A 25674-nucleotide genomic window follows, 5' to 3' on the forward strand; every position below is an offset into this window, starting at 1 on the left:
AAAATTTGTTTTATTCATAAAAGCAGCAGAAAACGTGTCCTTACAATACAAAATCAATTGAAAAACTATGTAATCAAATATTCCTAACAACGCTATCATAACTTTGTAAGCTCAAAATCTGATCTTTGAATCCATGCGATCGTGATCCATTTCTTCGTGATCAGACTCATCTTGCTCTTCCATCAAGCTCCCTCTCTTTTCACTGATCAAAACATTCAAATGCAATCTTATCACATTATGTATTAAGAATCAATGAATAGGAACTTAATGGAGTTAGATAGTGGATTTTACCTGAAGTAGAGCCATACGTCTTGACTCTCCCATCTCTTAGATCTCTCCGATAGACTGGGCAGCTTCGTCTCCAATGCCCCTTCTCTTGGCAATAAAAGCAAATTGACTCTTTTGGTACAACACACAGAACTACTTCAGACTTTGCCTTTCTCTTATGATCAAACTTTTCGACCATGGCATGCCTTTTGTTGCCATTGCCTATATCCATAGAGGTCTGGAAGGTAGATCCACCAATCAACTTTGATTTTCCAGTACGCCAAATCATTGCTAATTCAGCAGCAATGAGCATATAGGTGAGATCGATGAGGGTCAGGTCGTGGTTTATCATATAGTACTCTCTTACGAACTCACTATATGAGTCAGCAAGCGACTGAAGAACCCAGTCAATAGTCAGCTCTTCACAGACAACGAATCCCAACATTCTTAACCTATCAATGTGTGACTTCATCTCTAGGACGTCTGCACACACTAACTTTCATTCTTCATGTTTACTTGCCAAAAGGGATTGAGTGAGTTTGAACTTTTCAAGCCTTTGAACTTGTGGGTTAGGGAGAACAAAAGGAGGAAGTGGAGGAAGTGAAGCATGATCTCGTGTTCCTCGATCGAATCGTGGAATATCATCTTCACGTGGAAGGCTTGTTCCACGGGATTTGGGAAGACCATAGTTGTCATACTTTGACATCTACAAAACGGGAGAAAATTCAAGTTAGTTGATTGATTGAGTCCTTAATAAATCACCCAAATGAGATACTGTGACATCCCCAAAATCTCGGCCAGAAAAGACCGATTTTCATTTATGCTTTTAAATATTTTCAGAGTAAATCCTTTTGATTTGAAAGAGTTGCGGAATTTGTTCCCAAAAACAAAACATGATAAAACATTGTTTACCGAAGCATTTCATAATAGAAATGTAATTTCATTATAATCAAAACTCGGGGTGTCATGTTCCGATACAGACCAATAAGCATAAACGAATACATTACAAGTCATATAACAAATATAAACATATGCAGACTTGTAAACAAAACAACTTGATGGTTCATCCATCTCATGCCCTTCCGCCACTACCTGTAATACAATTTAAAACTGAGTGGGTCAGGCTTGGGAGCCTGGTGAGCATATAGGGTTTTCAACCCACAATAAATACCATATTTAATTTTCACCAACCAACAATAACCCAATTACCCATTCCCGTTATTCTCACTTTAATGTCCCTAAAACAACTAACATAAGGGACCTAGTCTAAGAATATTTCATCGGGGCGACAACACATGCTTCGGGGGTACCTCAGCAATATAAGTCAAATAAGGCAACCATGAGGGGGATGGAGTACAGCGAATGAACACCCAAGTTCATTAACACCTACAGGTGGCGAACCTGCTAATGTTTCCACAAGACTGTCTAGAATAGCCAGTGGTCGTCATCTAAACTCCGCTAGATGACTCAATCAAACAACAACGAGGCCTCTCATCTGTTTATTACACACCAACTGTCTACCCATGTTCTACCCAACATATTAGTAGATAAAAATATACATTTGTATACATAGTTTAAAGAAAACCTGTATAGCATGCTTTAATCAACACATATATCACATAACAGATGAGGCACACACACATAACACATATCTCATAAAGAAATAAGCAGATCTATAAGATAGAAGAGAGTGAATACACATTCACACATAACACAACCAAATATATACACATAGCACGTATTTTTATATAAAATACTTCGTATTATTGTATTAGAAGAAAATAACTACACACTCACTTGATCAGAAGATGATCCGACAGCACTACGGCTTATAGAAGTAGTAATCCACAGCAGATCTGGAAGATCTCTTCGAAAATCGAACTTCTCGCGGGCAGAGCTTCGACTCGGGAACCGCACTTTTCGGGATCTTCGGGATCTCGGGACTTGCCTCGGGGCTAGAGTATGATACCGGGGATTCGGGGTAGCTTCGGGGGTTTTTGCGCAGAGCTTCGACACGAAAACGAGAGGGAATTGGCAAAAATACCCGGAACCCTCGCATCCTATTTATAGGAGGCTGGAGCCTCGGAGTACGCGGGGCGTACTGCGTTACGCGGGGCGTACTGCCCAAAACGTCATTGCTTACGTATCCGAAGTGCTCGAGTGCGAGTGTCGACATCCCTCGGAGTACGCTGGGCGTACTCGAGTACGCGGGGCGTACCTCGGATCAGATCGGTGACTCCTTCGGATAATGCTTCCGAATTTTGATTTAAATTTAAATACAAAATGATTAATAAACTTCGGAAATTCATAACTTCTTCATACGAACTCCGTTTTCGACGTTCTTTATATCCACGCGAAGGTGAGACCACGCTCTACGACTTTCGTTTAGACTCCGTCGGCTAATTTTGACTTTATTTTTATTAATTATTTTTAATAGGCCGGGACAGAAACTTTCGTTATAAATTCATAACTTCTTCGTTTGACGTCCGTTCTCGCCTAACTTTTTATCGTTTCAATACCAACAATGAGATCTTCGATTCTCATTTAGATTGCTTCGGCTAACAACCGCTCGATCTCAAATCGAGTAAAACAGGTTGTATATCGCTAAGCCGGAACTTCGATAAATCATAACTTCCTCATACGAAGTCAGATTTGGGCGTTCTATATATATTCGGAAACCTCGTTTCAACTACTACGACATTAACCAAATATATTAAGTTTATTTTACACTTAAATTTTGACGCTTATTTTTATTCTTAATTAATCAAACCACATAATTAAGCAATTAAGCACAAAACACACAATACTCAAATAATACAATCTTATTATTTCAAAACGGGTTACAGAGGTTAACCTAGACTATTACATTGCTAAAAATGGCAAGCCCGGAAACACAGGCGTTACAGATACTAAGGCTAGGACCCAACACAATATTCTACAACTTAGGAGAGGGATGCCGTAACCCAAATTGCAGAACATTTAAAGGTAAGTGAATGACGATTCACTAATTTTCCACCATGAAAAACGAAAAGGAGATTAAGTTTTAAATGTATTGAAAACTCCTAGATCCTTTGAGATTCATTGAACTTTTCAATGGCATGTTTAAATCTAGATATGCCCCTCGATTTGTAACTGGGATGCTGAGGATCACAAAACAGGGTGTGAATAACCATGCAAACTTACATGGTGCCCCAAATGTTACAGTCACCTATTCGATGTGCCGGTTAACCACACACGCTCCACCGAACTATGACAAACATTGAGTCACCCTTTGCAACCTTTGTTTAGAACCATTTAGTGTGTCGGTTAACCACACACGCTCCACTAACGTCTTCGCAAGGGTACAAAGTGTAATTTCATGGAATTGCATCAAATTCACTTTTGCCTAAAGTAACTAAGATTGGGAATTTTGTATAAAACATTTAGTTACTTTATACTTCATTATACTTTTAATGGAAAGGGTTTTCCCTATCCTACCCGTTCGACTAACGACCCTCCACCAATCAAGGAAGCTGTGGGTGAGATTGGACACTCATTAAACGGTCATTTAATAGGCCATAATCTTATACCCCCTTTATATCTTGGCTTCGTGAATGAGGCCTACTAACGGTAAGACTAGCAGTTTAAGTTATACATATATAATATTAGACTTTTAATGTTATATATAGTATAAGGGTGTATTTTTACACTTTTAAAATACAAGGTGGTTTAATTTAATAAATTATACTTTTAATTTAATTAAATATGAACCATATCACCATGGATTTATTAACTCTCTTTTAATTATACACTTAATTAATTTAATAAAACCATAGGGTGCAATTTGAACTTTTTCAAAACTTAGGGTCTTAGAATTCAACATTTTAAAATTAAACTTTTAATTAAAATTTAAATTCCAAAACTTGAGGACAAGTTTTGAAACATTTCAAATCATTAGGGTTTAGAATTTAAATATTTCAAAATTAAACTTTTTAATCAAAAATTTAAATTCCAAAATTTGAGGGCAAGTTTTGAAACCTTTCAAAACTATTAGATCAAAATACAAATAAGGCAATTAAACATTTAATTGGTGATTATCTAATTATGACCTAATTCAATTTCATGCTAGATAATGATCAAATAATTCAAATAATTTAACATTTATCAAATAAGGTTACAATTATCTAATTAGATGACCAAAATCTTTTATTTTGACAAAGATAATCATAAGGAATCAATAAAATTCGTATTTTATTAATTTTAAATAATTATGGCAATTATCCTAAGTCAAAATAGATAAAAATCCCGAAAATCCGCCTGTCTGACAGCTAAACTCGCAGAGTCCCCATATGGACTCGCCGAGTTCATCCTACTCGACGAGTCCACATTGGGACTCGACGAGTTTGTCAGGCAGATGGCCAAAAACTCAATTTTACAGAAAGAATGAATATACTAGGCATCAATACAATAGAAACCAATCAAGGCTTTGATACCACTGATGGGTTTTATCCATAAGAACATCCTATGTGCTTATGCAAACCCTAATGCTTGGATCTAGGTTTCTCTATTGTACATGCGATTCATCCAAGACTTCAAACCCTAGATCTAGCATATAATAATGATATTAAAATATGAATTAGGGTTTAGATCATACCTTGATTGTTATGTAGCAATAACAATCTCAAATCCTCCTTGTAATGGCTTTAGAAAGCTTAGAGTCACAAGTGTCACTCCTCTAATGGCTCACAAACACCAAGAGGAAGAGGGTGAAGAATGAGAAGAGAGGAGACACCCAAAAACGTGTAGAAACCCTAAGGAGTTAGTTGGCCACGTTTTTGGTGCCCTAGGGGTCCTTAAATAGTGAGGCTATTAGGGTTATCTAACAAGGAAACCCTAATTTGACTGCTTAGGCCCTAAGCAACCCATGGACTCCCTCCTTAGAGGCCTTGGATGATTTCTAATGGGTTTCCCCATAGAATTCGTCCACTCCATCCTCTATGGAGTCCATTAGCCTAATATTTAACTATCACACAATTGACAGTTCTAGTCCCCTTTATTTAATTAATGTCCTTTAGCCACTAAATTAATTCTTATTAATTCTTGACTAATATTAATTAAACAATATGATTTCTCCTTTAATATATTATTCTCATAATATATTAATAAATCATAATTAATCCTCTCTCTCTCTCCATAATTCATCCTATCAAGTTTCTTTGGTGAAGGCAACCCAAAAGGACCATGCACCATCGGGTCAAGTACATACCAAAATAGTTATGGACTTAGACACTAATTCAACACTTCCATGTATCTCAATTGTGGAAATGTGTAGCCGATGATTTTGCAGTGATCTCGCTAGATGAAATTTAGGTGGACGAGCGCTTGAATTATATGGAGAAGCCCATTGTGATTCTAGATAAGAAGACTAAGACTCTTCGTAACAAGGTGGTGAGTCTAGTGAAGATGCAATGGCAGCACTGAAAGGACTCCGCGTGGACGTGGGAACCGGAGAGCGAGATGAGAAAGCACTACTCAGAATTGTTTGCGGCAGCAGACTTCGAGAACAAGTCTAATTCAAGTGGGGGAGATTTGTAACACTCGGAATTCAGGTATGTTACTTTTTAGCCCTTGGGATAAGATTATTTTTGCAAAGGGGTCCTTCCGTATACTGGGCATACATAAGCTTAGCGTACTGGTGTGTTCTGTATGCGGGCTTGTACCATGTACGCTGGGTGTACTAAGGTGTACGCGGGGCGTACGTAGCCTGAGATAAAACCCTAATCTTAAAGCATGAGCCCTATTTAAGCTTACTTATGACATTTGGACCTCACTCTTATCAACCTCCACTGCCTTTAAACATCGCCAAAACCCTAACTTGCCATTAGAGGTAATCTTTGATCTTGAAGTGACAAAAGTAGCCCTTTTGGTGTGTTTGCAAGAAGAAGAAGGTGGGGAACAAGTCTTGGACGTGACTGAGTTTCTAGATCCTGCATCTTCATCACCTTGAGAAGCTTTTGGAGGTAAAAAGCTCATGCCTTACTAATCCTTTTGCTAATTTGAGTTAGGGTTTGGTAATAAGTTCATTTTTGGTCCATTGATCCTCTTTTGTGAGTTTGAGCAACTCCAAAGGTTAGAAATGTTAGATCTAAGTCCCTTTGGCATGTTAGAAGCATAAAAATGCTATCTTGATGGTTTTTATGGCACCATGCATGGGTTTAAAGTGAGTCTTAATGTGAAAAATAGGATGTTGGGTTCCCATGAAGCATGTAAAGGCATAAAGTTGTCAACAAGTTCAACGGTCAGCTTAGACAAAGTCAACGTCACGTCCTGACCATTCCTTGGTCACATCATGAGAATGCAACGACAAGCAATCGTGATTCTAGACACCATCACGTCGTAAGACACCCTATGTTACTTCGTGACTTCTGGTTAGAAGGCAAAACTCTACATTAAGTGCTTAATCTTTGTAGACCAAGGCCTATAACCTCGGATCTAGTTCCTAAATAGCTTCATAATGGAAAAGGTTTCCAACTTTATCCATTAGGATGGGCCAAACAACCAAGATCTAGTCTTTAAGTCTCAAAATGATCAAGAATGCATCCTTCTCAGCTAAATCCATTAAGTCCAAGTCTCCAACCTTCAGATCTAAATCAACATAATGTTTAGATTGATAAAGTTTCCAACTTTATCCATAATAATGTCTCAAGCTTTCAAGATCTGAACTTTAATACACCAAAATGGCCTAAATGACCAAAATAACTTGCATGGCTGAAAAGGAAGGAAAAAGATCAAAACTTTCCTAGTTCATGAGGTCCAAGAAAACATTCTAAACTTGATCAAAAGGTATCGGAGTCCAGATCTAAAACATACAATGCTCTTGGGACCTTGGAGAGTAATAAAGTTGCAAACGTTATTCCCAACTCTCACTCAAAACTCATTAAAATGGACCAAAACACAAAATATAATTACCGGTAAAACTGATGATTTGACCATTTTTCCGGTTTAAACGGTTTCAATACTTACCCGGTTTCATTAAAGTCCAATTATTTTACCATAATTTACAAATAAGTCCCAAATTATGGTAAAATAAAGGGACTTTAATGAAATTATGGTAAAATAATGGTACTTTAATGAAACCGGGTAAGTATTGAAACCGATAAATCGGAGAAAAAAGGGTCAAATCGTCATTTTTAACGGTAATTAGGACTTCTTCGTAAACAAATTTTAGTTTGAGACTTTTTCGTAAATTATGGTGATATATTAGGACTTTTCCGGAGATTTACCTATAAAAATTATAATGTTATTTTTAAAAACAAAAACAATGTTTGTTGTTTTAAATAATTACAATCAAAGAAACTAATAATATTCATCAAATAAATTTTAAAAAAATTAAATTTTTGAAACCAAATTAAAAATATATTGTTTTAAATAATTTACAACAACAATAGTTAAAAGTAACATTATATATTAAAAAAATATATTGTTACATTTAAAAACAAAAACAATGTTTAATGTTTTAAATAATTGCAACGATAAAAATTAAAATTTTATGCCAATAAATTTTAAAAAAAAAATAATTAATCATAACAACAACTATAGATTTTATTAAACCATATATTATATTTAATTTTATTTATCATTAACCTACACTAAGAGTATCGAGATAACTGAGATTATAGAATTTTAAAAAATATTCATATTACCATATAATTTAAAACAAACAATGTTTATATCAACTTATTATAATATTTATTATATAAGAACTAACAATAATGTTAACGATATATTTAAATAATATATATTTGTTAAGATTTTAAGTATATTTTTTTATTATGTGCAATACGCACATATTGGACTAATATGAAACTAAATGATATCATGAAATGATGATATAAAATGAAGTTAGAAATAAGAAAGCTTCGAGAATAGTCCACCAAAATGTCATATTTATAATGCACAGTCGGCAAAGTTAATAGTGTTCGCGAAACCCTTTGCAAACCATATGGATTGTTGTTAAGCTTTTTAAACCATTAATATAGTAATCGAGACAATATGCCATTAAACATATTTCACGAATTAAATGTAATACAAACAATTTATACATTGAGTTAAATAAGTAACAAAAATCGTTTTTAGTTATGCTGTTATAAAACAATAAAAATGGAGGGCATATTTGGAAACTGGGATATTGTTGGATACGTAATGAAAAAAAAAAATAAAAAAAATTAGAGTTCAACCGTTACCGTTGTGGCGTTGTTAGGATGCGATGGCATACATTCGACCAAATAGGGGCCTTAAGCCCTTAACAACTTCCATTTCAAATGACAAAGAATACGACATCGTACCCACCCTCCATTAAATCTAAAGTGGTCAAGTCATGATATAACTAACGAAATACATCCAAACATGATTTGAGAAAAGCGTTTGTATTAAAATAGAATAATAAAAAATAAAAAGATAAGAAAATTGAGCACATGAAATTAAGCAGCATTTGGTCCTAAGAGGTAGAATTCGACCAATAAATAGCAAAATGGTCCAAATTCATGACAAAGTATCACTAATTATTTTATTAAATGGTCTTAATATCATTAAAAGTAAAGAAAAAGTAAGATATTAGGCTGTTAGGTGTGGGCAACATGTTATTACATGATATCACACCCAGAAAATGTCACATCATCATCCTAGTCATAAATAAATGTTATAACACAAAAAATATGGAAATAAGCAACATAAAATAACATGTAATAATACCCCTTTTTTTTTGACGCTTTTAGTTTCTATATTTCGATTTTTTTTTATTTATGTCATAATATTTATAATCAAAAAAAAAAACGAAACAAATTATATTTTTGATCTAAATTACTCAACTTTTGTGTCATCATAGATATGATCTGCCAAGTCTTCTTGAATTTGTTTGTGTTTTCGTTGATATTGAATATCAACGACTCTATATAAGTATTTTGTTGTCACTGGTTGAAATTGAATGTGTGCGGGTTTCGTAGGCGAATACTCTGCAATGTTTCGTCTTTTATCTTCAATCATCATGTTATGTATAATGATACATGCATGCATACATAATATCTCGTTGTGTGTCCAACTCATATGCTCGTGCCGCATGTTCAACTATGTGTCATTTTGCTTTCAGAACTCCGAAAGCATGTTCCACGTCCTTACGTGCTCCTACTTGTCTTCTCTTGAAAAATTTATCTCTTGGTTCTATCGGGTGCCGAAACGCCTTCACAAATGTGGAATATGCTAGGTATATTCCATCCGTGAAGTAATACCCGAACTTATACTCATGGCCATTTATTGTGAAAGGAACATATGGTGTCTTTCCTGTCAAAAGGTCCTGAAATATTGGTGATTGATCAAGAACGTTTACGTCGTTGTTAGAACCCGCAACTCCGAAAAAGTATGCCAAATCCATAAGTCTTGTGACGCAACAGTCTCTAATACTAACAAAGGCGATCCAAGATGACCACTAGTTTATTGACCTTTCCACGCCATAGGACAATTTCTCCATATCCACTTTGTGCAATCAATGCTTCCAAGCATTCTAGGAAAACCATGTCGTTCTTCATGTACCGCATATAGTTGTTGTATGTCATTCAATGAAGGTTTGCGCAAGTATTTGTCACCGAAGGTTTCGATAACACCTCTCGTCAATTTATACAAACTTTCTCGTGCAGTTCGCTCTAACATTTCCATATAGTCATCAATAGAATCGGGTGATTCCCCCAAAGCCATAAGCTTGATTGCAGCAACAGATTTTTACAACTCTATAAAACCTAGTTTACCTCTCGCATCATACCTCAAATGGAAATATTCATACCTAAACATATAATAAATTTGTCAAACAATTATTTAATAATCTAAAAAACATATAATAAATTTTTAAAACAATTATTTAATAATCTAAAGAGCAAATATTAAAATTTTCAAATAACTCATTGCATTGGCAATTTGTTGAAATACATTTTTCTGCGAACGAAACTTTTTTTTTAAAATCGTTTGGTTGGTAGACACAATTATCCGCAAAATGATCGTGTACTAGACGTCTATGTCATTCTTCACGATCTCTGTTCAATGTCGCACGTCTGCTCAGTAGTGGATCTGGCTCTGGCGGTATCATGTCGGTAACATATTGATACATCATACCCACAAAAATATTATCCTCATCGATATCATGATGGTATGGATGGAACGGATCAAAAGGTTCCATTTTTTAATTAAATAGAGTATTAAGGTAAAATAAAAATTTTGAAATCGAAAGAAATGGAGATTATTGAAAGAGTTTGTTGAAAATATGATGAAGGTAAAATGAAGATAAATTTTTGTGTATTTATAATAATAGAAGGATTTTTTTTAATTGTGACCGTTTGCATATGGTCGAAAATATGACCGTTGCAGTAAAAAACAACTCAAAAAAAGGTTGTTTCCTTACGTTACCACGGTAACGCCTCTTGCCATAACGCCCAAAACGCAATAGGGGGCGGTGTTGAAGGCGTCGTAACGTTGTTTTCTGCAAGCCACGTCACAATCACACCATTAGGCGTTGCCCACTCCGTGTCGCCTTAGAAAACAATGACATGCCAAGGAAACCCATAGTAGAGCTAAACATTTGTGGTGCCGAATCGGTCTCGGGTTGGTCTCAAAATGGTCCAGTCTTTTATGGTTGGTTTCTGAGCGGTCCAATCTTTTTTCCGTACGCTTTTTTTGGTTCGGTTTTCTGGTTTTTTCGATTGGTTTTTGGGTTTCTTTTGGCCCGGTTTCGATATTTCTTGGTTTTTATGTTTTGGTTTTTTCGAATTTTTCCCTTAATAAATATGTGATTAACACCAAAATGATAGATTAAAATTTATTAAAAATGATACACTAAAGTTTAAAAAACAGATGAAGTTGGATGGTGTGTGATTAAAAATTTTGTAATTAATATAAAAATAATATATTTATAAACTTTGGCTTCCTGTCTTTTTTGAGATCAGTATTAGACCAGTATTGGGTCGGTCTCGGAATGGTCTTGTGTTGGTCTGAATCGTCCGGTCTTTTTGGGATCGATCTTAGAACGGTCAAGTTTTTCTTGGACCGATCTTGGATGGTCTCGAGCCAGTCTTTTTTAGGAACTGTCTTTTCTCGGTCCAGTCTCGTTTTAGAATGGTTCGGTCTCGATCTTTTTTCGGGTTTGGCCTGAGACCGTTCCCTTTGTGCATGTTTAACCCTTAGTTGCACTAGGTCCACTAGCAATACAACCCAACAACCACCACTACACTACACTACACTACACTGAGTGTGACAACATCGGTGAGCTATGGCGAAGCACAACGACGATAACCGAAGTTGTTAGGTGGCGCATGACGATTACAACTAGAGGGGTTACCCGCGCATTGCGCGGGGCGGAATGTGTTCGTTTTCTGAGACAAATAATGAAGTACATTGCATAAATGGGTATCCAAATTAAAGTATGTTGCTATTCTGTGTAATTTTCCGTCTATCGGATGAATGGAAATGTAATGATAGATTTTAAATGGAAGTGTAATTTTCCGTCTACCAAAAGAAGTACAATGCTATATTTGAATAGGTTTTTGAAAACAATAAAAATACAATCTTATTTCCAGGTAGTTTTAAATGAAAGTACAATGCAATCTACAATAAATATAGAAAGAACATCTTCATACTTACCCCATCCCTCCACTGTCTTCTTCGATTTCATTAACAATGAAAAATGTCATCTAAATGCAAAAACAAAAGTTATAAAAATATTTTTTTAAATATAAAGAAAATAGATTTACAAACAAAAGTGAAACAGAAATATGGTTTTGCTCCACTGCCATTTATCAAGGCTTTGATTCAATTAGTGTAGGAGATCAATTTAATAGCTTATTGTGCCTTTAAAAGTTGCCTTGAATCAATTGGATTCTGTACGGCACATCTTCAGTTACGGAAATCACACGACATAGGACATACGCTGCATTAAAGCCTTGTTTCTTAAAAAATAGTTGAATTATTCGTGCATCAAAGTCAAGCTCATAGCAAAAACCCTTAAAACATAATAATCAAATCAATAAAAAGAATTTAAGAAACAAAAAAAACTGAATTGGTTGTTGATAAGATTACCCTAAATTAGACTTTGCACAAACAAATGGTCCCATCGTTGTGTTTATTTACCCAAAACTCAATAACCATACTTGAAACTCAATCAATCCACAATCACCATTTACTACCGACTGAAGGCGAAAAAGCCACATGAACATCACATGGAACCAACCATTAAAAGTCTAACCAATTTACTGAAAATTTAAAAACATAACCAATCAATTAAAAAAACTTATAAAGAAGCTGAAAACAAATCTGGAAAGCAAGAGAAGCAACGAAAGGGTAAAACAGATAAAGTTGAAGAAAGGTTCGAGAATTTTGTAAAGCTCGTTCTAAATTGTACCTGGATGAATCGTTGGCAAGAGCTGAATCGGAGGAACAGACCGTTGTTGTCTCTATTTTCCCGGTAGAACAACCTGCAAATGTAGAAGAAATGGTAAACAGACGGGCGAGAGCATTTACCATATGGGAGAACAGATGCGTTTTTGTGGCTTTGTAATCGTGATATCCGGTTTGGAGATAACATTGGTGTTCATGTAAAGCAGCAAAACCATGAACGACTTGTCGGGGGAATCCAGAAGCCCTATGAGTTAGATTTATAACATGTGAGAGATACAGAAGCCAAAGCCTTGTATATTTATATAAAAAAAAATTATATAATTTTAAAAAAAACACTAATAATAAATAAATAAATAGTTAAATAAATAAACAAATAGAGAACATAAACAAACCTTTAATCATTTGAAAATGCAAGTGCTATTACAGGTCCAAGATGAGCTTTTTTAACTACAATATGCATCTTCATATTACTACAAAAAATAGACTTAATAGATTTTTTTTACAATATTTTATAACAGTGAACTAAATTGGGAAGAACTATCAAGTATGTTGTGTTTCTTGTCTTTTATTTTTGTAGTTAATTTATCTGAAAGTAATTCTTACACGTATCTTTAAAAAATGATTGATGTAGCACAATGAATGGCAGATAAAAGTTTTACAATGAATGACAGATAAAATTTTTAGTATGATATCATAAATCTAAAAAAACACCCTCCCGAAATAAAACTTATAGCCAATCTATAAACTTCACACCTTTTTCTACCGTTCAAATAAATGGTATCCATCAATAAAGTATGAATAACACTAAGAATTACCGGTATCTTCTATTTTGGAAAACATTTTTAAGACACAATAAATAATACACACCACTTTATTGTAAGGTGCACTTCTCTTGCAATTCCATCACCCAATATTACTTCTTCTAGGATACAGATCAGTAATACCCTGGGAAAAAAATGTAATGAAACCGTCAGATGTGAACTTAAATTAGAAGAGCAAATTTTGTAGAAGATGCAAAAATCAATTATACTTGAGAACCGGTAATGTAATTTAATCTAATTGAAACCTAAAAACCATCCAATGGATACTTGATTCCTCATCATCCAAACAATACAATGCTCCGTTTATTATCTTTTAAAGCACTCAGAAGACTGATTCCCTAAAAGCAAATGATCCCTGTTTGTCTGTTTGTATACATATCAACCTAATCTTCGATTCAGGTAGCTACCTCTTACAAGAAAGAATATTGTAAGTACTATTATTTATATTTTGTTCAATTATCATATTTTCCTTTAGAACTTGTAGATATTTGTAACCTTACTCACATTCAGGCGCCATTTCAATTACAGATCACGATCACTAACAACCTTTAACAGACATTTGTTTCTAATTTAATCATAAGATGTAATAAAATCCTATGATCCTAAACTTAACTTTTCAAATTTACTATAAGAGCCCGAGGTTTCTAGACCAATTTCAGTCTTGTGAATGTACCGAGTCCATTACCTTTTTTTTATTCCTTTATAGAGGATTAAGATAGCACCAACACACCTAGAAACGCTACCTGAAAGGTACCAAAACCCTACGATAGGAAAAAAAAAAAGTTAAACAAAAAACTTCAACGATATTGAATTGTTGATAACCTATACAGAGACGCTTATAGATAACAGATCATAAAATTTGATACTAAACAGATAATAATATATTACCCTGTAAGCATTAAGCTCGTTCTTAGGTTTCTCCTTCTTCTGGTCAGCCCTACGGTCCACCGCGTCCATCTAACCCGAATCCGAACTGTAATTCGGACCCAATCGTCCATCGATTTTTCTGAACAACTTCCCTAAACATCTGTGTGTTTTCTCCCTTCTTAATGTCGTCATAAGCCATTCGAAGCGCCTCTAACTGCATCGAAACATTGCCACATTTTTCAGCGATGAATATCAAGCGCGAAATTTTAGTACGACCTGTGTATAAAGCGGCGTAAGCGTCGATATCGAGTTGCTCGCCACTGATAATCAGTCTACGTTGTTGCTTCTGCGACAGCGACTCATCGTCAACGCCATTCGTGTAGATCTCGTCCGTCATCTGTCCAGATGCTTCCTCCTCTGTCTCCATAATCACAACGCTTCGTAGGGTTTCGTTCCACGAAGGGATTTCGATTTGAAGCATTCAGTCGCCTGTTGCCCTCTTGAGAACTCTGCGAATAGACTGATTTCCTTTGCTGTATAAAAAACAATACCGAAAATCGTATGAACATTAGGATAAAATAAAAAGCAGCGGGTCAATTAATCCCAAAATAGAAACCTGATGAAGAACGAATATAACATGTAGACATCACTTTAGGGCTATTCCATCACTTTAGGGCTATTCCGGGAACTGTGAAGGAAGAAAGAAGGCAGCGGTCGAAGATCGACTGATCGTCCGAATTCGACGACGATGGTGGTACGTGGCGGTGAACGGAGGTCCATGGTACCGCGTTAGGGGTGTGTCGTATGCGTTGGGGGTGTCTCGACCACCCTTTACCAAAATCTTCTTCTATTTCGTTCGGGTTGCGTCATCATGATCAGATGGAGAGAGCATGAGGCGGTGGATTGAAAGGCGATAAGGAAGGATGGAAGGAAGTCGATCTTTGGAAGGATCCAGATGAAGCGGTGACCATGGTCAAGGAGTTAAACCCACTATTCCTTAGAAGTGTTTTCCTTTAATATATATATATATATATATATATATATATATATATATATATATATATATATATATATATATATATATATATATAGCATGAGGCGGTGGATTGAATGGCAATAAGGAAGTGATAGCTTATTTTATTTCCTTATTTTTATTAGTTTATTTTAGATTTTTAGATCTTTTTATCATTAATGCATTGTATTTTATTTATTTTTCTTTAGTATGGATCGTACCGGGTGCTTGTTATGTTGCATGAGATATTTTGTAGGTTTTTCGGTGCTTGTTGCGGTTGCGGGTTGATTGGAGACGGTCTTAGTTGGCTCCCGAGGCATTATTGGGCTTGGCGGAATCAAAGAGGAAGAATTGGGCTTTGAAAGTTATTGGCGTGGATTATTTGGGCTTGTGAAGATGGATCATAAAATTCTAATTTTGGGCTTGGAGTATCCATGTGGTGGCTAAATGATGATTGGTGCATTTCAAATTACATGGACAAGGGAGGAGGGACAAAAGGAATCTTTGGTAGTGGAAGGGTGGAGTGGCTTGGTGGACCAATAGCATTACAACAACATTTACGCGGGTGAAATTTTCGTCGCGCGGGTACCCGTGCAACTGCCCAGTTTGGGCATTTTGGTCATTTGGCTTGCCATAACCCTTGGGGATCAGATCTAGAAGCTCATTCACGATTTTCCACCATTGGAGACCTGCAAGAGGCGATTTTGGGAGCTAGAAATCATTTCCTTTCATCTTTCCAAATCTTAGGTAGTTTCTTTATTCAATTAGATTATTGTTCTTGTTACTTTGTTGTCATGAGTGGCTAATACTTTTATTTGGTTGACTTTGGCTGAAAACCAATGAATGTTTGTGGGTTTTGAAGGATTTATGTTGATTATCAATTTATTCCATGTTTATTATTCTAGTTTGCAATTCTTATGCTTAATTGATGCTTTGATCATGAGCTTAGTGTTTGATTGAGAAATGGTTGATTTATTTCATTGATTTTGCATTGGATCATTGAATTTATCTAGAACAAAGGCTTTATGATGGTAGAAACCATCTCTAGCTTATGAATCATAACTCCTTTATGGTTGTGTAAGCATTTGACATCCTCTAGGAATTGGGGATTCCTTCATTCTTAAGGCTAATTGATTTCTTGGGATTAATTGCTTCAATTGGCCCTTGATCTCAATTAAGAAGGTGTGTTGTGGGCTTCCCCAACCTCCATACTACCTATGAGGAATCTTGGCATATCATGCTTCATGATTGCTATAACCAATTTGGGATGAAGGATAAGCTTTGCATTAGATCCTAATGATAAACACACAAATGTTCATTGTGTTGAATTGCTTTAGTTAACCAATTATTTCCAACCTTTGAGCATCTCATCAACTTACTTAATTGCAAGGTTCTTAGTTATTTAAATATTTTAGTTTTCAAGTAATCAAACAACCCCCCCCCCCCCCCTTTTTGTTTAATTGTAGTTAGTTAGATTAATTTCACTAGTTCTATTTAATTGCATTGGTAATTAAATATAACCATTTCCCCCAGGATCGATACCCCTCTTTGCCATTATATTACGTTTATTTAGCAATCAAAGGGTGTAATTTTCTTGGTGGGCTTGACATCCCATCAAGTTTTGGCGCTGTTGCCGGGGAAATTGGTTATTGTTATTTGATTGTTTATGCCTTGGTCTACAAGATCCGGTGAACTACTCTACAATCCGGAAATTGAAAGAGAAGCAAAAAGGTTGAAAAAGCTAGCCAAACAAGCAAAGCAACAATAACTAGTTCAAGCTTCTTCCTCTTCTCCACTAATCAACATAGAAGATCAAGTTCATACTTCAAGTGATACCGACACCGAACCGAGTTCTCCAATTGTTGGTCATTCCTTTGAAGACATTCTGTTTGAAAACCACATAGCCATGAATCACACTCCACCTCACAATCCCAACCCAAACCTAATCAATCAAGATGCCAATACCCCACCCCATCAACCAAGACAACAACCACAAGAACCTCTCATTGATATGCCACCTTGGAATCAAGCCCCTCCTCAAAACCAACCCAATTATCAACCACCACCATAACTACAAAACCAACACTTCGACCAAAATAACCAACCTCAAAACAATGCTTTTCAAGTTCAACAAGTACATTACCCAAATCAACCCAATTACCAACACCCTCCAATGTACCAAAACCCAATGTACCCACAACAACAACCTCCTTACAACCAATACCCTAACTACCAACCTTATCCACCACCAATCTACAATCCCCAACAATACCCATATCCACCTTATCATCAACCACCCAATTACTTGCAACAAAATCCCAACAACCCCAATCCACCCAATCCCCCTCAAGAGTTGACACTTAGACAAATGATGGAAACGGATGTTACTCATACACCTCTTGCTATTGTTTATCCCGCAAACCGCCGAGGAATTGAATTGAAGTCAAGTTTCATCCATCAACTTACCAAGTTCCATGGTTTGGATAGAGAAGACCCTCAAAGGCATTTGAAGTCCTTTCATATGATATGTGTTAGCATGTTGCCCGACAATGTGACATTGGATGATTTCAAGTTAACCGCTTTCCCGCTCACCTTGGAAGATAAAGCTAGAGAGTGCTTATTCAACTTACCACCGGGATCTATTCACACATGGGAAGAGTTACTCAAGGCCTTCAATAGCAAATTCTATCCCACCTCCCGCATTTCAAGTCAAAGAAGTGACATTTTGGGGATTCGTCAAGGGGAAAATGAAACATTTCATGATTTTTGGGAGCGCTTCAACAATTTGTGTACAAGTTGTCCTCAACACAATATACCCGAACAACTACTTCTTCATCAATTTTATGAGGGTATGAATGAAAAAGATCGGAGGATGATTGATGCTTCAAGTGGTGGTGACATCTTCAACAAAACCCCTCACGAGATCCGATTACTTTTTGGTACCATTTCTCAAAATCAAAGGAATTTTGGGACTCGAAATGACATGAAGAGAAATTCTACACAAGTGGTTGGTGAAGTTAGCAACACTCAACATTTGGAATCAAAGCTCTTGGATTTGACTAATGTGTTGAGTCAAATGGTGGTGGGAAGTGGTCAACAATTAATGGTATGTGGTATTTGTGCAATGACGGGCCATTATACGGATAAGTGTCCCACACTTGGAAGTGAACCGGAAGATGTGAATGCAATGGGCGGATATCAAGGTCAACCAAGACCCCTGGGATTTCAAAACAATTTCAACCCAAATTGGAGGAATAACCAAAACAACCCTTATCCACCAAAGCAAAATCCACCAAATCTTTTGATGAGACCCCAACATCTACAATACCAATCCCAAAAACCTCCATATCCACAAAATTATTATAACCCTCCAAATTATCAACTACCTCCACAACAAGGCCAATCAAGTGGTACCCATCAAATGAGCCTTCAAGAACTTGTCACTTCTCTTGCTCAAAGCCAAACCCAATTTCAACAAGAAACCAAGAATACTTTCTCCAACATTCAAGCACAAATTGGAGACTTGACAACCGCTCTCAACAAGATAGAACAAAAGGGTAAACTTCCATCACAAACCGAGAAGAACCCCAATGTGAGTGCCATCACCTTGCGAAGTGGGAAAACACTTGGAGAAAGCAGCCCTAAAAGAGTTTCAAGAGAAGAAGAAGATGAGGTTATTGTTATTGAGCCTTCGAAGGTTGAAGCTACTCCAAAGGAACCGGTTGTGCCAAACGTTGATCAACTTGACTCTTCCAACAAACCCATCAAACCATTGGTCATACCACCTCCCTTCCCTTCCCGGTTAGCCTTTTCCAAGAAGATAGAGGAAGAAAATGAATTATTTGAAACTTTTCGCAAGGTCCAAATCAACATTCCACTATTGAATGTTATTAAGCAAATTCCAAGTTATGCAAAATTTCTCAAGGATTTATGCACCAAGAAAAGAAAATTCAAGGCAAATGAAAAGATTCAAGTCAATGCAAATGTGTCTGCGGTTATCCAAAAGAAGTTACCTCCCAAATGCAAGGATCCGAGAATATTTGCTATCCCTTGTACCATTGGTGATTTGCATGTCGAAAGTGCTATGTTAGATCTTGGAGCCTCAATCAATGTGATGCCATATTCAGTTTTTCAATCTCTCAATGTTGGACCTTTGGAAGAAATGGGATTCATCATTCAATTAGCAGACAAGTCAAGTGTGTCTCCAAGAGGAGTGTTGGAGGATGTGTTAGTACAAGTTAATCAACTTGTTTTTCCGGCGGATTTTTATGTCATTGATCTTGAAGAGAAGACTCCTTCCAAATCATCAATGATCCTCCTTGGAAGACCTTTCATGCATACCGCTCACACAATCATTGATGTCCATAAAGGAAAGATAACTATGGAGTTTGATGGAGAAACCATTCACTTCAACATCTTTGAAGGAATGAGCTACCCTAGTAACATTTCTCCATTGTATTGGGTTGATGTGATTGAGCCAATAAACAGGATAAGCCCTAATGTATGCATAGACAAGATAATCATGGAAGATGATTGTAATCCTAAGAGGGAACCTCAAAGAAGATTGGATCCTCCAATGATGGAAGTGGTGAAGAAGAAGATAATTAAAAGGTTCAAAAGGTGCAAAGAGAAGAAAAAAGGCATTTCATGACAAGCACATAACCCAAAAACACTTTATTCCGGGTCAAAAAGTTCTTCTTTATCATTCACGCTTAAAGCTATTCCCGGGAAAATTGCGATCTCGATGGCATGGACCTTTTATTGTTATAAAAATGTTTGATCCTAGTGTGGTTGAAATCAAGAGTTTGGAAACAAACCAAATCTTCAAAATGAATAGGCACCATTTGAAACTATTTTATGAAGGCTTTGATACGGGAGAATTCGACAACATAACAATGGAAACTACGATTTACGAAGGTTGACGGAAGCGGAGCTATGTCTTGGCAAAGACGTTAAATAAATGCATTGTGAATAAATAATCTCCGCTTGAAGTTTTGGGTGTTTCTAAACTTGAATTTGGCCTAAAAATAAGCATATAGAAGTCTTCTAGTGATTTTGGTGAAGTTTTAAAAATTCCAAAAATTTGACTTTTGCGCGGGTGCCCGCGCAGACTTTGCGCGACCGACCCCAGCCGTGCAGGTCCCGAGTTCCAAATTACACCAACATGGGGTGCTCTCTGATTGTTGCGCGCGGGTGCCCGCGCAGCCGTTGCGCGACCGACCCCCAGCCGCGCAGATTCCGAGTTCCAAATTACCCCAACATGGGATGTATTCTGATATGTGCGCGCGGCTGCCCCCCACCCGCACAAAGTTAGCGAGGGTACCCGCGCAAATATGTCATTTCATAAGAAAATTTCAAGCCATTTCATATGCGTCCTTTGTGTGACCAAGCTTTCATCCATGTGTATTTAGGCGGCCAAGAACTCCATCCAAGCATCATTCTGCAACCCATGTGTTGCTTCCATACCGTCCACACGTGCCTCCTCCACCTTGATCCCGGTACGATCCTTCCTTACTCTCATCCCAAGCATTGAGGATAATGCTTCATTTTAAGCTTGGGGTGAGGTATTTCTTATCTTTTGTTTTTATTGCATTTAGGTTATATATAGTTGCATTTAGAGTAAGTCATTTAGGTCATTCATAAAAATTGCATAAAAACTTCAAAAAAAATTCCATATTTTGTTTCTTTCTTTTCTAATTTTCATACTTTTTAGATGCATTCTAGTTTAAGTTCATGCATTTTTGTTCTCTCTTGTCTTCTCATCCCTACAGATACTATAGCGCCGAGTCATAAGTATTGAATCATAGATTGGTCCCGGGTCTTGATATGGAATTCCTTGTATTTGATAAATGGGACACGTTTTGAGCCTAACAGACCACTTTGAGACCGCTTGTGTGGGGGTCAGATGCAGGTAGCTTGATTGGGTCTAGGTGCGGAGGGATGTGGTTAGTCATGCCAATGTGTGCGAGCAAAGACTAGCCCGGTAAGGTATTTTGAAGACATTGAAGACTCGCATCTTGGCTTTGGGGGGAGTACCCCTTAGTACTACCGAGTCTCGTCCGAGCCTTGCTTAGTTAGATTCTCACCGCCTTTTTAGGATAGGTTATCATTTTTCTAGGGGTCTAGAGTAGATAGCTAGATAGATTTTGTTTATCACACCTTGCATTGAGGTGCTTGATGAACTTTGAAGTGGGTCCCCCAATTCACATCTTTTGGGACCAAGTCTTTTCGGTAACATCCATTTTTGAGTCATTCCCCACCCTTTTTAGTTGATCTTGGCACATTGTCAATGATCATTAGGTGTTCATATTAGCCTCTATCTACCACTCAATTTTCACTATTGGAGTCCTATGTTACTTGGTGAAATTCCTTAGACCTTCCAAGAAGCAACACAAAGAATGAAGAAATTTGAAAAAGTGAAGACAATAAGAGCCTATTAAAGATGATTCAAGAAAAGCAACAAAAGCAAAGAAGAAAAATGAAGAAAAAGAGCAACACAAAAAGAACAACAAGATTCCAAGTTTAAGATTTATGTTATATATCTAGTTTGCAAAAAAAAAAAAAAAAAAAAAAAAAAAAAAAAAAAAAACAGCAAATGTGATTGAAGACCCAATAACAGAAGTTCAAGATTGAAGATTTAGGTTGTTAGGTTTAGATTTAGGTTAAGTAGAGTTTTTATTATTTTATTTTATTTTTGATTTTTGGTGAGAAAAGGCCCCGACGATGAGACGGTTGACTGTAAAGGACAGTACAAGGGAGAAGCCTCTGAAACCGGATGTTTTCCCGGAGGCCATGCTGCAAAACCCTATTTCGTTATTATACACTTTGGCCTGACAAATATAGGAATCATAGTGTGTGAAGAGGCGCCTTTCCTTCGTGCACTATGGTCTACATTGGAGATTTAAAGTGCCCCCACTGGGCGCATCTCTATTTCCTTTGTCTTGCACACCGCGACCGCATCCAGTCGTGATCTATTCGCCCATCAAGTGGTTGAGAATGTGGTTTATGGTAGGGTGAGCATTTGGACCGGCCCGGACCGAATCGGACCGGACCGGTTATGGAGAATTTTGTGGACCATGGACCGGACCGGATGAGTCGTGTCTGTGTCCGTGTCCGGGTCCAGGTCCGGGTTTTTCGGTTTTTGGACCCGTTTGGACCGGTACAACTTTAATTGCATAGAGTATAATAAGTAATCTACATTGATGTATAATATTATAACTTGCAAAATTAATATGTTTGCGTTTCATGCCTAACTAATCTACATTGATGTATAATATTATAACTTGCAATTTACAAAAATTAATTTTCCAAATAAAAGCAACTAACATATAAATAAAGTTCACCAACAAAAGTTAAACAATTTTAAGACAAACATACAAAAGTATTACCGTAACAACAAAAATCATAGTGTAAACTTTAAAATCAATCAAACTAACAAATTTCATAAACTCATAATCTAATCTTTCATTGGCCTCTTCCCCATATCATTGTCATCCATATGTAACATATTTAAAGCTTGTGCAATCTCTACATAAACACAAATGAAAATGTTGTTAGTATTTAATAAAAAGTAATAATTGTATAAAAAAGAATAAAGATTGTAATTTTTTTACCCAAAGCTATATCATCATCGTTCAAGATGTCACCAACGTTGTCAACTATCGGATTTGTAAACTTTATCACCCAATCTTGGGTGCATAACCAAGCTTCAACTATCAATGTCGATAAACTATTTTGATACTCACTTACAACTCTACCACAAGTGCTAAACGCGGACTTGGAATTATAGTATAAAATAATACTAAAAAGCTGAAATATTTCAGCTTTGATAGCTCTACTTTGAAGAATTGTAACTCAATGAATATAATACCAAAATAAACAAAATTATAGTCTAAATTCATCTACAAATTGTAAACTAAATGTTGGAAAAAACCGTAGGTCAATCCGACTTAAAACGAATGAGTTATGGGTGTTTAAAAAACGTCACAGATTATAAAATCTTGCTAAAAAGCTGAATTTTTTCAACTTTGATAGCTCTAGTTTAAAGGATTGTAGCTCAGTGAATATAATACCAAAATAAACAAAATTATAGTCTAAACTCATCTACAAATTGTAAACTAAATGTTGGAAAAAATCGGAGGTCAATCCGACTTAAAACGAATGAGTTATGGGTGTTTAAAAAACCGTCATAGCTTACAAAATGTTGTTGAAAAGCTGAATTTTTTTCAGCTTTGATAGCTCTACTTTGAAGGATTGTAACACGGTGAATATAATACCAAAATAAACAAAATTATAGTCTAAATTCATCTACAAATTGTAAACTAAATGTTGGAAAAAACCGCAGGTCAATCCGACTTAAAACGAATGAGTTAGGTGCGTTTAAAAAACATCACAAAAATCTAAATCATGTCCAACCGGTTCTAAACCCGGTAAAAACCGGACCGGACCGGCGAGAAATCTTAGAACCGAGAACCGGCCCGGGGGTCCAAAAAAACGGTCCGGTCCACCGGTCCAAATGCTCACCCCTAGTTTATGGTTCTAAAGCGGGGAACATTTTGAAGATGCGTAGGGTCCATTGAAGGACTAATTCTGACCATGTTGACTGATGTTGACCAAGTTCTATGGTATCTTTCTTTTTCCTTTTTAGATAGTTTATCCCGAGCTCATTTTTAGTCTTGTTATAACTTGAGGACAAGTTAGGTTTAAGCTTGGGGTGATTTGATAGCTTATTTTATTTCCTTATTTTTATTAGTTTATTTTAGATTTTTAGATCTTTTTATCATTAATGCATTGTATTTTATTTATTTTTCTTTAGTATGGATCGTACCGGGTGCTTGTTATGTTGCATGAGATATTTTGTAGGTTTTTCGGTGCTTGTTGCGGTTGCGGGTTGATTGGAGACGGTCTTAGTTGGCTCCCGAGGCATTATTGGGCTTGGCGGAATCAAAGAGGAAGAATTGGGCTTTGAAAGTTATTGGCGTGGATTATTTGGGCTTGTGAAGATGGATCATAAAATTCTAATTTTGGGCTTGGAGTATCCATGTGGTGGCTAAATGATGATTGGTGCATTTCAAATTACATGGACAAGGGAGGAGGGACAAAAGGAATCTTTGGTAGTGGAAGGGTGGAGTGGCTTGGTGGACCAATAGTATTACAACAACATTTACGCGGGTGAAATTTTCGTCGCGCGGGTACCCGTGCAACTGCCCAGTTTGGGCATTTTGGTCATTTGGCTTGCCATAACCCTTGGGGATCAGATCTAGAAGCTCATTCACGATTTTCCACCATTGGAGACCTGCAAGAGGCGATTTTGGGAGCTAGAAATCATTTCCTTTCATCTTTCCAAATCTTAGGTAGTTTCTTTATTCAATTAGATTATTGTTCTTGTTACTTTGTTGCCATGAGTGGCTAATACTTTTATTTGGTTGACTTTGGCTGAAAACCAATGAATGTTTGTGGGTTTTGAAGGATTTATGTTGATTATCAATTTATTCCATGTTTATTATTCTAGTTTGCAATTCTTATGCTTAATTGATGCTTTGATCATGAGCTTAGTGTTTGATTGAGAAATGGTTGATTTATTTCATTGATTTTGCATTGGATCATTGAATTTATCTAGAACAAAGGCTTTATGATGGTAGAAACCATCTCTAGCTTATGAATCATAACTCCTTTATGGTTGTGTAAGCATTTGACATCCTCTAGGAATTGGGGATTCCTTCATTCTTAAGGCTAATTGATTTCTTGGGATTAATTGCTTCAATTGGCCCTTGATCTCAATTAAGAAGGTGTGTTGTGGGCTTCCCTAACCTCCATACTACCTATGAGGAATCTTGGCATATCATGCTTCATGATTGCTATAACCAATTTGGGATGAAGGATAAGCTTTGCATTAGATCCTAATGATAAACACACAAATGTTCATTGTGTTGAATTGCTTTAGTTAACCAATTATTTCCAACCTTTGAGCATCTCATCAACTTACTTAATTGCAAGGTTCTTAGTTATTTAAATATTTTAGTTTTCAAGTAATCAAACAACCCCCCCCCCCTTTTTGTTTAATTGTAGTTAGTTAGATTAATTTCACTAGTTCTATTTAATTGCATTGGTAATTAAATATAACCATTTCCCCCAGGATCGATACCCCTCTTTGCCATTATATTACGTTTATTTAGCAATCAAAGGGTGTAATTTGCTTGGCGGGCTTGACATCCTACCAGGAAGGATGGAAGGAAGCCGATCTTTGGAAGGATCCAGATGAAGCGGTGACCATGGTCAAGGAGTTAAACCCATCCT

At 36.4% G+C, this 25674-nt stretch overlaps 2 protein-coding genes across 18 annotated transcripts; one reads left to right on the top strand and one right to left on the bottom strand.

Moving 5' to 3' along the window:
* Nucleotides 1-11742: 11742 nt before the first annotated feature.
* Nucleotides 11743-15378, bottom strand: LOC111907473 (uncharacterized). Of its 17 annotated transcripts, XR_008227191.1 has the most exons (7): nt 14983-15378; nt 14388-14899; nt 14185-14260; nt 13546-13623; nt 13071-13125; nt 12683-12922; nt 11743-12533 (listed from the first exon to the last, which is right to left on the bottom strand). XR_008227191.1 is itself a non-coding variant. In XM_052767936.1 (5 exons), exons 2-5 carry the CDS (start codon nt 14495-14497, stop codon nt 11922-11924), a joined length of 315 nt encoding a protein of 104 aa, XP_052623896.1. In that variant the 5' UTR covers nt 14498-14899; nt 14983-15378; the 3' UTR covers nt 11743-11921. The 17 variants fall into 17 exon arrangements, 7 of the variants coding, with proteins under 7 accessions (XP_052623896.1, XP_052623897.1, XP_052623898.1 ...); XR_008227196.1 differs by having other exon boundaries at nt 12683-13623; nt 14388-14580; nt 14643-14899; XR_008227198.1 differs by lacking the exon at nt 14185-14260.
* A 3304-nt stretch (nt 15379-18682) lies between these two features.
* LOC128128889 (uncharacterized) lies at nt 18683-20029 on the top strand. The gene is made up of 2 exons (XM_052767647.1): nt 18683-19574; nt 19665-20029. The coding sequence occupies exons 1-2, from the start codon at nt 18683-18685 to the stop codon at nt 20027-20029; spliced, it is 1257 nt and encodes a 418-aa protein (XP_052623607.1).
* Nucleotides 20030-25674: the final 5645 nt, after the last annotated feature.

This window comes from Lactuca sativa, chromosome 9, assembly GCF_002870075.4.
Source record: "Lactuca sativa cultivar Salinas chromosome 9, Lsat_Salinas_v11, whole genome shotgun sequence".
Taxonomy (NCBI): domain Eukaryota; kingdom Viridiplantae; phylum Streptophyta; class Magnoliopsida; order Asterales; family Asteraceae; genus Lactuca; species Lactuca sativa.

What these genes read in the sequence shown, in the direction of transcription:
- LOC111907473 (XM_052767932.1), bottom strand. Translation starts at nt 14,497, where the DNA reads ATGGACGATTGGGTCCGAATTACAGTTCGGATTCGGGTTAGATGGACG. An exon ending in ACGAGCTTAATGCTTACAGG is followed by an intron (nt 13,624 to 14,387) that starts GTAATATATTAT and finishes TTTTTTTCCCAG; the next exon opens with GGTATTACTGATCTGTATCC. An exon ending in GTGCACCTTACAATAAAGTG is followed by an intron (nt 12,923 to 13,545) that starts GTGTGTATTATT and finishes TCTAACTCATAG; the next exon opens with GGCTTCTGGATTCCCCCGAC.
- LOC128128889 (XM_052767647.1), top strand. Translation starts at nt 18,683, where the DNA reads ATGAGACCCCAACATCTACAATACCAATCCCAAAAACCTCCATATCCA. An exon ending in TCAATTAGCAGACAAGTCAA is followed by an intron (nt 19,575 to 19,664) that starts GTGTGTCTCCAA and finishes TTGATCTTGAAG; the next exon opens with AGAAGACTCCTTCCAAATCA.